Source organism: Electrona antarctica (genome assembly GCF_951216825.1).
Source record: "Electrona antarctica genome assembly, chromosome: 12".
NCBI lineage: Eukaryota > Metazoa > Chordata > Actinopteri > Myctophiformes > Myctophidae > Electrona > Electrona antarctica.
In genome coordinates, this window is record NC_136793.1 from 4,731,727 (window position 1) to 4,745,952 (window position 14,226).

General features: G+C 44.4%; 1 protein-coding gene across 1 annotated transcript; it reads left to right on the top strand.

Moving 5' to 3' along the window:
* Window positions 1–6,385: 6,385 nt before the first annotated feature.
* On the top strand, window positions 6,386–11,880 carry LOC306933699 (uncharacterized protein; the record flags this gene model as incomplete). Its single annotated transcript, XM_079516009.1, has 6 exons — window positions 6,386–6,409; window positions 7,049–7,194; window positions 8,192–8,286; window positions 9,315–9,431; window positions 9,632–9,736; window positions 11,816–11,880. The coding sequence occupies 6 exons, from the start codon at window positions 6,386–6,388 to the stop codon at window positions 11,854–11,856; spliced, it is 528 nt and encodes a 175-aa protein (XP_079372135.1). The 3' UTR covers window positions 11,857–11,880.
* Window positions 11,881–14,226: the final 2,346 nt, after the last annotated feature.

Genomic DNA, 14,226 nt, shown 5'->3' on the forward strand with positions numbered 1-14,226 from the left:
AGTCATATGGAGATGTCCAGATCAGCAATGTGTAATTAGACCCCGTCATTTACCATATATATATGACTCTTTTAGAACAGAAACTAACAGAAACTAACCCTGGAGCTGCAGCCATGCCCTGGAGCTGCAACCAAGCCTTGGGGCTGCATTCATCATCTATATCTGTGGGACACCACAGAGGCCCAATTTGTTTTTTATTGTAACGGTGTGTGTGTGTGTGTGTGTGTGTGTGTGTGTGTGTGTGTGTGTGTGTGTGTGTGTGTGTGTGTGTGTGTGTGTGTGTGTGTGTGTGTGTGTGTGTGTGTGTGTGTGTGTGTGTGTGTGTGTGCGCGCGCGCGCGCGCGCGCGTGTGAGTTTAGCTATAGGTGTGTAGAGACCACAGAAGTGAACCTTTCAAGGCTGTTTTCTCAACTCGCTGTTTCTCTGCAAGACATTACTCTATAAGCCATATCTCCAAAACTTGTGGGTCAAACTGAACAACCAATATGTCAATTTGAAGCTATGATTCCCTGATTTCATATGACTTGAACGAAACTTTAATACATTTTGTATGTTTTGAAACATTTTCATGACACAAAATCTTGTGTGGGGGTCCCTGGGAGAAAATATTTTCTCATGGGGGTCTGCAGTCAAATACATATTATTTTGGGGGTCCTTAATTGGCATGATTGATAATCATAATAATCATTTTGGGTATTTGGGGGGTGGTGGGGCAGTTTGCGGGTCACCGCACGGCGCACGTGCACGTCGCTGAGATTGTGTGATAATAACAGAGAGGCATACAGTATTATATGTTTCCATGTTCATACAGTATTATATGTTTCCATGTTCATACAGTATTATATGTTTCCATGTTCAGTGCCACCGGAAAGCAGACAGAGGAGATATAGTGGCACATTGTTGGCCGTTTGCAGAGAATCATATATTCTAACCCATTTGAATTCAGGGTTATGTTATACTTTAGCTATTGAAAAATAGCAGATCTACAAGCTCATAGCTTGTATTTCTGCTATTATTTTTGAAAGAAATCGTGAAAATGTGGCACAGCGACGTTTTGAACTCAAGATTGAGCACCACTGACATAGAAACACTTAAATAAATGCACGTATAGTTACTTGACACCGCTGAGAGAGAGAGAGAGAGAGAGAGAGAGAGAGAGAGAGAGAGAGAGAGAGAGAGAGAGAGAGAGAGAGAGAGGAGCACCTTGTCTCATCACCTGGCCCTTCCCGCTTGTTGCTGACCTGCAGTCAGAACTCATACAGTACATGGAGGAGCCAATTACAGAACCTCCACAGAGCTCCTTCTGCTCCCCCCCCCCTGCTGCCCGAGGTCGTTGCGTTCAAATGCAGGCACGTATGGTGCACGTATGGTGCACGTATGGTGCACGGCCGGCGTGTGTGTCGAGTGTCCAGAGAGGTGCCCTAGCTCTCTCTGTAAAACTGCAGTGGTGTGTTTTTCCGGGTACCCCAGCGTTTTAATGACGTCACGCGCACGTATACGCACGTGCACGAGCCTACATATAGGCTATACATGTGCACAACAGAACAGCTGATAGCCTAAGGCAGCCTATATTGTTTATATAGTGTATGACAATTTTAGACACACAAACACAAAAGTATAGACTTAAAATAATCAGACAAAAGTTTTTACTGAGCTGCCTGCAGTCGCGAAACTAAAAAAGTTTGCTTTGGACAAATCTTTTATTTTAATTTTATTATATATATTTTTTATCCCACGATTTTGTAACCCATTTTTCACCCCTGTGTCAATTATCTAATTAATGTGATCCTGGGCTCTACACACCCTCCGCCAACCTGGGGAGAGCAACGGACTTGAACTCATGCTTCCTTCATGCCTGAGTGTCCAAGTTGCTCCTTTACACCTGACAGGGGGGAGTTTCCCTGGTTGGACGTAGCGCGTGGAAGGAACACGTTATTCCAACCAGTTCCTTTCCCCTCCATCAGGCGCCCCGGCTGGCCAGGGGGAGGCAGTTTAGAGACCAGGATTACTGCATGTTTTTTGTGAGGGTACCTACCCTAGGGGGACACGGGGAGAACATGTGAGGGTACCTACCCTAGGGGGACACGGGGAGAACATGCAAACTCCACACAGAAAGGCCCTTTCGGGACAAATCTCTTCTTTGATGGTGGAGGAGGCATTGCGTGCAGCAGTAGTAGCCTACTGGAGCCATACTGCTGTGCATGAGAACGTGTTCATGTTGAACCTGTTGTTAATGCCTTATAGTAGCCATTTGATTTGGGTACGGTACTTGACACGGCGTGAACACAGGGGGCCGCGCCCACCGCCAGTAACACAGGGGGGGGGGGGGGGGGGGGGGGGGGGACACAGGGGGCCACGCCCACAGGGGGCCACGCCCACCGCCAGTAAACCCAGACAAGCTTGCCCGACGGACAAGTGGCTCAGAGACCATGACTGATTACACCTCAAAATACATACATCAATAATATGGTCTATTAAATCGCATTACCCACACTGTACATCATGTGGTGTTCATTACCCACACTGTACATCATGTGGTGTTCATTACCCACACTGTACATCATGTGGTGTTCATTACCCACACTGTACATCATGTGGTGTTCATTACCCACACTGTACATCATGTGGTGTTCATTACCCACACTGTACATCATGTGGTGTTCATTACCCACACTGTACATCATGTGGTGTTCATATATTCGGGTAAGGACGGGTAAGGACTAGTCAAACACAAATTACTCTCTCTCTCTCTCTCTAAAATGATGGTGGTTTCTTTTTTATCATTTATTATAGTCCTACTACTAGACCCCAATAAATGACATCTATATGTGAAGGGAGAGGTGACAAACTGACATATTGAGCCTACGACACACAGCCCCCTAGTACCATACCTTCACATTCAATAGATCCTGTGATCTTGTGTGGCCAGATGTAATTTCCTGGGGTCTAGTAGGACTATAGTAAATAATAATAAAGAAATCGGCGTACAATTTTGTAAAAACAAATTAAACAATACGTATTTAGCCCCATGTTCGAATGCCCCCGCCCCCCTGTCAAAAATAGCTAAAATCGCTAAAACAAAATAAAGCAGCAAATGAAAAAAAGATAACTCATATTTTACTTGCTTTAACCCATTTAGGCCTGACATTAAAAAAGTCTTTTTTAAATGTATTTTTTTCTGAAAAACCTCATGTTTCTATATCAGTGGTTCTCAATATTTCAAAATATGTTGTTCCAGGGACACCCCAGAAGCAAAGATTTGAGTTAAAAACTGAAACTCTGAAAGAATATATATTCAAAGATTTCAGGCACATTTTCACGATTTTTCAAAAATAGCAGACCTACAAATTCAAAGCGCGGCACTCGGTGGCGCGCTATGAGCTTGTAGATCTGCTATTTTTCAATAGCTAAAGCATAACATAAGTTAAAACACCAAAAGGGGTTCCCGCCCAAAATGGGTTAATAACGACCTAAAACATGAACCTTGGTTGAAAAAAAAAACAATCGACTAGTTGACTTCTTCACATGCGGGAAATTACATGAAAACATAACATAAATGGACTCAAGACTCTCTTAGGCGGAATGCACGAGGCAAAGGTGAAGCAGCCGCAGGGAAATTGATTTTGAATTAATTCAGTGCCGTCAGAAACATTTTTATTGTGGAATATATTAAGGAGTGTCATTACCTCAGCTTCAGATTGACAAGAAGATGAAGTTAGAGAGATAGAAGGAGAACAGAAAGAGAGAGAGAGACAGAGAGAGATAGAAGGAGAACAGAAAGAGAGAGAGACAGAGAGAGATAGAAGGAGAACAGAAAGAGAGAGAGAGACAGAGAGAGATAGAAGGAGAACAGAAAGAGAGAGAGAGACAGAGAGAGATAGAAGGAGAACAGAAAGAGCAAAGCCAGGGCAAATTACATAGAAGAAGTGAGGAAAAGTTAAAGAAAAAGAAAAAAGACAGACAGACAGACAGACAGACAGACAGACAGACAGACAGACAGCCAGACAGACAGACAGACAGAGAGAGACAGAGACAGAGAGAGAGAGACAGAGACAGAGACAGAGACAGAGACAGAGACAGAGACAGAGACAGAGACAGAGACAGAGACAGAGACAGAGACAGAGACAGAGACAGAGACAGAGACCGAGAGAGAGAGAGAGAGAGAGAGAGAGAGAGACAGAGAGAGAGAGACATAGACACAGAGAGAGAGACAGAGAGAGAGACAGAGAGAGAGATTAGATTAGAGATTGGTCCTGAGTCTTACCCCCACCACCCCTCCCCTGACTAAAAAAACCTCCACTAACAAGAACATTATATCACATATTGGAAAAACACAACAAAAACCCAAAGTAAATTAGAATGCTATTTGGCCCTCAACCGAGAATACACAGTGGCAAATTACCTGACCACTGTTACTGATCCAAAACTGAGGAAGATGTTGACTATGTACAGACTCAACGACCACCGCCTGGCAGTAGAAACAGGCAGACACAGACAGAACTGGCTGCCTAGAGAAGACAAACTGTGTTCACTCTGCTCTCAAGGGGAGGTGGAGACGGAACTACACTTTGTTACAATGCGACAAATATAAAGACATCAGAGAATCATTCTTCCCTACATTTAAAGAAAAATATAAAGAATTTGAATCCACCATTAATAACTAATTTCAATATTATGTTCTGGGAGAACAGTCCAAATGCACAGTTTTGGCAGCAAAATACGTGTGGAGTTGTCATCAACTGAGAGACAGCCAGTGGACAGAAGAGACAGGTATATCTGTCTGAGGGACAGACAGTGGACAGTAGAGACAGGTATATCTGTCTGAGGGACAGACAGTGGACAGTAGAGACAGGTATATCTGTCTGAGGGACAGACAGAGGACAGTAGAGACAGGTATATCTGTCTGAACAGGGTGATTAAGTTGCTGTTATGTTTCTGTTTGTTAATTTATTTTTCATTGTTACTGTATTGCTTGTTGTTCATTATTGTTGGGATGTTTGTTGTTGTCTCTGTGTGTGCAGAGTTGTCTCTGTGTGCACAATGCTGACTTTTGTTTTGTTGTATGTATGTTTTGGCAATGAGAGAGAGAGAGAGAGAGAGAGAGAGAGAGAGAGAGACAGAGACACAGAGAGAGACTGACAGACAGAGAGAGAGAGAGACAGTCATTTGTGTTTGTTTTAGAGAGACTGACTAGTCTTACCCATTCGAATATATGAACACCAAATGATGTACAGTGTGGGTAATGCAATTTAATAGACCATATTTTTTAGGTGTAATCAGTAGGGTCTCTGAGGCACTTGTCTGTCGGCAAGCTTGTAGTGCAGGAAAGGTGCAGTTCTGGGGAAATTGCAAAGTGTGGTTGCCTCGAACGCACTAGACGCCTTCGGCAATATAGGCCCCTCTCACTGATTTTGCTAGCCAATTACAATGCCAAGTCACCCCTCATGTTTAAGTTTGGCGTCGTATCAATGCGCACTGCACAATATATATTCGTTCACAGCGAACATTTTTAACTCAAATCTTTGCTTTTGGGGGGGGTCCCTGGAACAACATATTTTCAGATGGGGGTCGGCGGCATATTACATAATTGTTGGGGTCCTTGACATGAAATATTGAGCACCACTGATATAGAAACATGAGGTTTTTCAGAAAAATGTAATTTAGCATGGGAACACACTGATACATTCTGTTGGATTTGACTGATAAGCCGACGCCGGCTCAGGCTCAGCTCCTGCAGGTCTTTGGGTATCATGAAAAGCGCTATATAAAAGTCCCAGATATCATCATATCATTATTATTATTATTAAGTGAATACATTTGGAATTTAAGAAACAGATTCACTATCTCTACAATTGTTCTCATTCACTCTTTGGCAGGAATCCGACAGTGTTATGAAATCTCAGCTCACAGAAAGGTCCAAAGTTGCCCAATCCTGGCAGAGTTCCCTGGAAAACACAAGGTTTCATGTTGGAGGAGAGTTGTTGGGGAATAACAGCTTTAACAAACACAAGGTTTCATGTTGGTTGAGTTGTTGGGGAATAACAGCTTTAACAAATCCTAGAGTGATGTTTGCGAAACACCCGACCGTTCCATATCCTCATAAATACGTCTGCCTTCGGGGACCCTTTTTAAAAAGCCACTCGAGTACGACGTTGTGAGCTCTAACGCATTTAGACATTTTTACTTCGCTTTATTGGGCTTTATTGGTTTGTTTTGTTCCACTTGTACTTTCCGGGAACATTTTCTAGTCCACCTTGGTGAAGGAAGGTCAGACATGTTTAGTGCCTGCTACGCCGTGTCTGTTTTGGTGGTGAGTTTGAGCCTTGGTAACTCGGCACCAACGACAACAACAACACCACAGGACTGTGAGGCCACGGTGACACCGATGGTTCTGGACAACCCTGCCAAGGTCAGTGCCTGGAAAGTACTGTACTTAACCCATTCTGGGCGGGAACTCCTTTTGGTGTTTCAAGCATTATGTTATACTTTAGCAATTGAAAAATGGCAGATCTACAAGCTCATACTTGTAGAACTACATATTTTCAGATGGGGGTCGGCAGCCAATTACATATAATCTTGGCATGAAAATGTTTGAGAATGACTGACATAGAAACATGTTTTTTTCAGAAAAGACATTTTTTAAATTTCGACGTCAGGTCAAAATTACAATTTTGAGATATTTTGTACTATTTGTAATATTCTGTAGTACTCCACTACAATTATTTGAAAACCTTAGTTACTAGTTACTTTGTAGATTTTGATTATTATTATTACAAAACACACACATCACATCAGCACTACACATTGACACTGTCCTGATGTTCATATCTGTCTCTCTATGTCCTGTCCTGTCCTGTCCTGTCCTGTCCTGTCCTGTCCTGTCCTGTCCTGTCCTGTCCTGTCCTGTCCTGTCCTGTCCTGTCCTGTCCTGTCCTGTCCTGTCCTGCCCTGTCCTGTCCTGTCCTGTCCTGTCCTGTCCTGCCCTGTCCTGCCCTGCCCTGCCCTGCCCTGCCCTGCCCTGCCCTGCCCTGCCTGTCTGTAATAACAGATGTCAGGACGATGGAACTTCATTGAAGGGTTTGCCGACAACGACCTCTTCGTTTCCATCATGAAGACGATGGATTCTGCCTGGATCCACATCACCATGTCTCCCGAGGACAACCGCACGATGACCATGATGGAGTACAACCGCATGTGAGCACTGCATGTCTGCGTCAAGGAACGTGCGTGTGCGCGTGCGTGTGCGCGTGCGCGTGCATGCGTGCGTGCGCGTCCTGACTCGTAGCTATTAGACATCTAAAATACGTCTAAATGGTCTTCTAAAATGGGTTGTAATAACTGGTCTAACCCATTTAGGCCCGACGTCAAAATAAAAAAAGCGTTCGCTCTGAAAGAATATATATTCAAAGATTTGTGCCGCATTACGATTTTTTTCATTTTCAGTTAGAGATATCGTGATATATCGATATATGTAACTGAAAATGAAAAAAAATATTCAACATATTGAATATCGCAATATATCGAAAATGGTGATATTATCATTTTGATTGACATCAAAGGGCCTGCAGACTGCAGTCAGCTCGAACACACAATGCAATATTTAGTTTTCAAGAGTGTTGCCATATTTTGCACACAAACTTTGGTAGCATTACAAATAAAACCCTCTATTTTCCTATTCCAAGTGTCTTCTATAGCCTGTAACGCCAAATAAAACCCTCTATTTTCCTATTCCAAGTGTCTTCTATAGCCTGTAATAAAACCCTCTATTTTCCTATTCCAAGTGTCTTCTATAGCCTGTAATAAAACCCTCTATTTTCCTATTCCAAGTGTCTTCTATAGCCTGTAATAAAACCCTCTATTTTCCTATTCCAAGTGTCTTCTATAGCCTGTAATAAAACCCTCTATTTTCCTATTCCAAGTGTCTTCTATAGCCTGTAACGCCACCTCTACGCCACCCTATTCCAAGTGTGTGTGTGTGTGTGTGTGTGTGTGTGTGTGTGTGTGTGTGTGTGTGTGTGTGTGTGCGTGCGCGCGTGTGCATGTGCATGTGCGTGTGCGCACGATTTGCACATGGTCCATTCTTTTTGATATTATGTCTGTGTATAATATAAAGGACATATAAAGGACATATAAAGGACATATAAAGGACATTTCTTAACAGAAATGCGTCTCTGTGTTTCCTTGTCCAAAGCAATGGAACGTGTTACGTGGAGCGATGCCAGATCGCCCTGGTCTCCGACACCACCATGGACTTCATACACAATACCGACAAAGATCCTAATATACGTAAGACACGACACAGCTGACAGCACAACACAGACACAGACACAGACACAACACAGACACAGACACAACACAACACAGACACAACACAGACACAACACAGACACAGACACAGACACAACACAGACACAGACACAACACAGACACAGACACAACACAACACAGACACAACACAGACACAACAGTCACAGCTGATGGTTCCATTTGTGTACACTCTCAGAGTTAAATTAACATTGATTTTACAATAGAAATTGAGGGTCCCAGAGATGGGGGGTCCGTAGACAGAGCATGTCAAACTGGGGGTCCTTGAAATTAAACGGGTTGAGAATCACTGCTAGAGCCGTAAACTCTTCTCTTATATGGGGGTCCCTGGCATTTCTTTTCAAATGGGGGTCCGCGGGCTAATTAGTGTCAATTTTGGGGTCCTTGACATGAAAAGGTTTGGGAACCACTGGGTCCCTCTCCTCTCCTCTCCTCTCCTCTCCTCTCCTCTCCTCTCCTCTCCTCTCCTCTCCTCTCCTCTCCTCTCCTCTCCTCTCCTCTCCTCTCCTCTCCTCTACAGATGTTGGTGACATTAACCTCTCCCCTCCCCTCCCCTCCCCTCCCCTGCCCCCTCCTCTCCTCTCCTCTCCTCTCCTCTCCTCTCCTCTCCTCTCCTCTCCTCTCCTCTCCTCTCCTCTCCTCTCCTCTCCTCTCCTCTCCTCTCCTCTCCTCTCCTCTCCTCTCCTCTCCTCTCCTCTCCTCTCCTCTACAGATGTTGGTGACATTAACCTCTCCCTCCCCTCCTCCCTCCTCTCCTCTCCTCTCCCTCTACAGATGTTGGTGACATTAACCTCTCCCCTCCCCTCCCCTCCCCTCCCCTCCTCTCCTCTCCTCTCCCCTCCCCCGCTACAGATGTTGGTGACATTAACCTCTCCTCTCCTCTCCCCTCCCCCGCTACAGATGTTGGTGACATTAACCTCTCCTCTCCTCTCCCCTCCCCCGCTACAGATGTTGGTGACATTAACCTCTCCTCTCCTCTCCCTCCACAGATGTTGGTGACATTAACAAGGGCACTTTGTTGCCTACTTGTGTTAACTGTTTGGTTTTTAACTTCACCACCTCAATCAGTGGAGTCAGCACCCCTATTCACACTCTGCATTTGTTAGGTAAGTACTTTACAAACACGCACGCACGCACGCACGCACGCACACACGCACGCACGCACGCACGCACGCACGCACGCACGCACGCACGCACGCACGCACGCACGCACGCACGCACGCACGCACGCACGCACACACGCACAGTGTAACAATACAATCTATACATTTAATTAACAAATAAATTGTTGACGTTGTTCTTACAGCGCGGGAGCAGAGCGTGCAGGAGTCCGACCTTCGAGCGTTTCGTCAGCAGGCCAAATGTTTGAACTTCTCTCTGCCAGCGAGCTTCCTCTACAAGCAGGACCGAGGTTCACTCAAACAACTATACTATACTCATTAACTAGTGGGGGGGGGGGGGGAAACGTTTCACGCTCTGAAAGAATATATATTCAAAGATTTGTGCTGCATTTTTACGATTTTTCAAAAATAGCAGACCTACAAGCTCATAGCGCGCCACCGAGTGGCGCGCTATGAGATTGTAGATCTGCTATTTTTCAATAGCTAAAGTATAACATAATGCTTAGTTAAAACACCAAAAGGGGTTCCCGTCCATTAAAGCACCAAAGTACAAAGTACTCATTACACAGAATGTCCCATTTCAAGTTTTCAGATGTATACAAATATTGTTGAAAATATATAGCAGATCTACAACAATGCGTCGCATCAGCTCGTAGAGCGGCCATTTTCAGACGTGGACGAAATGTATACAGCGCTGAAGTGGTTTCTGTAAGGCCTAGTGGTTTCTGTAAGGCCTATGTTTTGTAATAATAATCTAAATCTACAAAGTAACTCAAGTTTTTAAAGAAATGTAGTGAAGTCAAAAGTACAATATTTGCCTATGTAGTGGAGTAGAAGTAAAAGTACTGACAACTCAAAATTGTACTTAAACACAGTACCTGAGATCAGATTCTAAAAATGTCTTCTAAATCCTGACAGTTTTCTGAAAAAGCTATGTTTCTATGTCAGTCGTTCTTTGATTTTTCAAAAATAGCAGACCTACAAGCTCGTAGTGCACCACTCGGTGGCGCGCTATGAGCTTGTAGATCTGCTATTTTTCAATAGCTAAAGCATAACATAATGCTAACACACTACTACACTACAAGACAGTGTAGGAGAGACAGACAGTAGGACAGCTGAGAGGGAGACAGTGTAGGGGAGAGACAGACAGTATGACAGCTGAGAGGGAGACAGTGTAGGGGAGAGACAGACAGTATGACAGCTGAGAGGGAGACAGACAGTAGGACAGCTGAGAGGGAGACAGACAGTAGGACAGCTGAGAGGGAGACAGTGTAGGAGAGACCGACAGTAGGACAGCTGAGAGGGAGACAGTGTAGGATAGACAGACAGTAGGACAGCTGAGAGGGAGACAGACAGTAGGACAGCTGAGAGGGAGACAGTGCAGGAGAGACAGACAGTAGGACAGCTGAGAGGGAGACAGTGCAGGAGAGACAGACAGTAGGACAGCTGAGAGAGAGACAGACAGTAGGACAGCTGAGAGGGAGACAGTGCAGGAGAGACAGACAGTAGGACAGCTGAGAGGGAGACAGACAGTAGGACAGCTGAGAGGGAGACAGTGTAGGAGAGACAGACAGTAGGACAGCTGAGAGGGAGACAGACAGTAGGACAGCTGAGAGGGAGACAGTGTAGGAGAGACAGACAGTAGGACAGCTGAGAGGGAGACAGTGTAGGAGAGACAGACAGTAGGACAGATGAGAGGGAGACAGTGTAGGAGAGACAGACAGTAGGACAGCTGAGAGGGAGACAGTGTAGGAGAGACAGACAGTAGGACAGCTGAGAGGGAGACAGACAGTAGGACAGCTGAGAGGGAGACAGCGTAGGAGAGACAGACAGTAGGACAGCTGAGAGGGAGACAGACAGTAGGACAGCTGAGAGGGAGACAGACAGTAGGACAGCTGAGAGGGAGACAGACAGTAGGACAGCTGAGAGGGAGACAGACAGTAGGACAGCTGAGAGGGAGACAGACAGTAGGACAGCTGAGAGGGAGACAGACAGTAGGACAGCTGAGAGGGAGACAGACAGTAGGACAGCTGAGAGGGAGACAGTGCAGGAGAGACAGACAGTAGGACAGCTGAGAGGGAGACAGTGCAGGAGAGACAGTATGGGAACAGAGAGAGACTGGGGTCTGTCACTACAGATAGGGAAGATAAGGTTTTAAATTATTATAATGTTATGTAATCAATCAATGAATCAATCAATGAATCAAGACAAATGTCAGTGTGAACTGACAATAAAGTACTACTGTACAGACAGTACATCATATCAAACTAAACCAATGAATAAATGAATCAATCACTGCCTCTCCACAGTAGCCTATAATCTGTATATCTCTCTCCTCATATTCCTGTCTCTCTGTTGTCTCCCTGCAGAGTTCTGTGCTGAGGACAACGTGACAGTCGCTGTGCAGTGAAGAACACAACCGTTTCTAATAAAGAGTTCTGTGCTGAGGACAACGTGACAGTCGCTGTGCAGTGAAGAACACAACCGTTTCTAATAAAGTCATTCAAATCCTCAAATGGTTTTTTTGTGTTTTTTTATGTGATGAGGGCAGCACATTAATGTGATGAGGGCAGCACATTAATGTGATGAGGGCAGCACATTAATGTGATGAGGGCAGCACATTAATGTGATGAGGGCAGCACATTAATGTGATGAGGGCAGCACATTAATGTGATGAGGGCAGCACATTAATGTGATGAGGGCAGCACATTAATGTGATGAGGGCAGCACATTAATGTGATGAGGGCAGCACATTAATGTGATGAGGGCAGCACATTAATGTGATGAGGGCAGCACATTAATGTGATGAGGGCAGCACATTAATGTGATGAGGGCAGCACATTAATGTGATGAGGGCAGCACATTAATGTGATGAGGGCAGCACATTAATGTGATGAGGGCAGCACATTAATGTGATGAGGGCAGCACATTAATGTGATGAGGGCAGCACATTAATGTGATGAGGGCAGCACATTAATGTGATGAGGGCAGCACATTAATGTGATGAGGGCAGCACATTAATGTGATGAGGGCAGCACATTAATGTGATGAGGGCAGCACATTAATGTGATGAGGGCAGCACATTAATGTGATGAGGGCAGCACATTAATGTGATGAGGGCAGCACATTAATGTGATGAGGGCAGCACATTAATGTGATGAGGGCAGCACATTAATGTGATGAGGGCAGCACATTAATGTGATGAGGGCAGCACATTAATGTGATGAGGGCAGCACATTAATGTGATGAGGGCAGCACATTTTGGGCACATTTTGGGCAAATGGCTAGTGTTTTTTTGTGCAAAACTAATGCTTGGAGTTGGAATGGATTCAGAATCATGAAAAAACCCTAGTTTGACACGTCACATGATACTTGAAGCATAAGGAAAGCAATAAGCCACGAGAGGTCTCAGGTTACCGGGTATTTTACAATGGCTCCCAGCCATTGTAAAATACCCGGTAAGCTGGGGCCTCGAGTGGCTTATTGCTTTTCTAAAACGGTTACATTACATTACATTACATTACAGTCATTTAGCAGACGCTTTTATCCAAAGCGACTTACAATAAGTGTATTCAACATAGGTAGGGAACAAAAACTACTAATCACCAGAAGTTTTTAGTGCATTTTCTGCAAAAACAAGCAACCAAGAGTATACCTAGCGCTAAGGTAAAAGTGCAATATATCAGCTACCTATTTCCTTAACCAGATGAGACAAAATAGCTAAATCAAATGAGCATGAGCTAAAACAATTAAGTGTATCGACTAAACAAGATCCAATAAACAATACAACAATAGAAAACAAGCGTTCGTACAACTAGTTAACAACAAGTAGGTCAGGCAGAGAGGAAGGGTAGTGTTTCCTGAAGAGGTGGGTTTTCAACCTGCGGCGAAATAGTTACAAACATAATAGCAATATTAACCTAATAAAACTATTAAATTCACAAAAGTAGCTACACTTTGCGCCACCAGAGCGAGCCACATCACTTCCTTGTTGTGCTCGGCAAGTAGGCTATGTGACGGGAGAATAGCGCTTGATGTCTTTACGGGGCTGCCTGGAGCCACACATTCACAGTCATATGAGCCGGGCGGCGCTTAGACGCCCGCACGGCATGGGTTCGTAAGGCAATCAAGCGCTCCCCTTCCCCAGTACAGCTACAGAGATACGGAATCAGCTGCGAATGATATAAAGTGATTGAAGGTGTGGGTTATCGGTGACATTTACACCGGTCACGTGACGGTAACCAGCCAATCAGAATCAAGTATTGGGACTACCCGTTTTAGAAGGAATGTTTGACATGTTTGCCTTATATACGTAGGATGTTAATTAATGTTAATTAATGCTAGGGTCACATATAGACCCCTATGAAAACAAATGCTCAATACCGACAGCCGCTCAGCAAGTGGATTTATGAATGTATGTATAATAGACAATATGTTAGGCCAATAAAAAAAGACTATATACCAAATGTCTCACTCCACAACCCCGACTGACCGGGCTATGGCAAAAAGGGTGAAGTAGTGGACCTTACAGAAGTTACAGTCAGAGACACAGAGTACATGTACCGGTTTGGCGTAGCTGCTGTAGATGGCAGAAATTATATTATAATGCTCTTCTTCACTGAATGATCAAGTACCAGGGAGGGGCACAGCCCGATTAGAACACTTAACACATTTAGGCCTGACGTCAAAATTATAATTTAAATGCCTTTTTTATCTGAAAAACCTCATGTTTCTGTATCAGTGGTGCTCAATATTTCATGTCAAGGACCCCAATAATTAT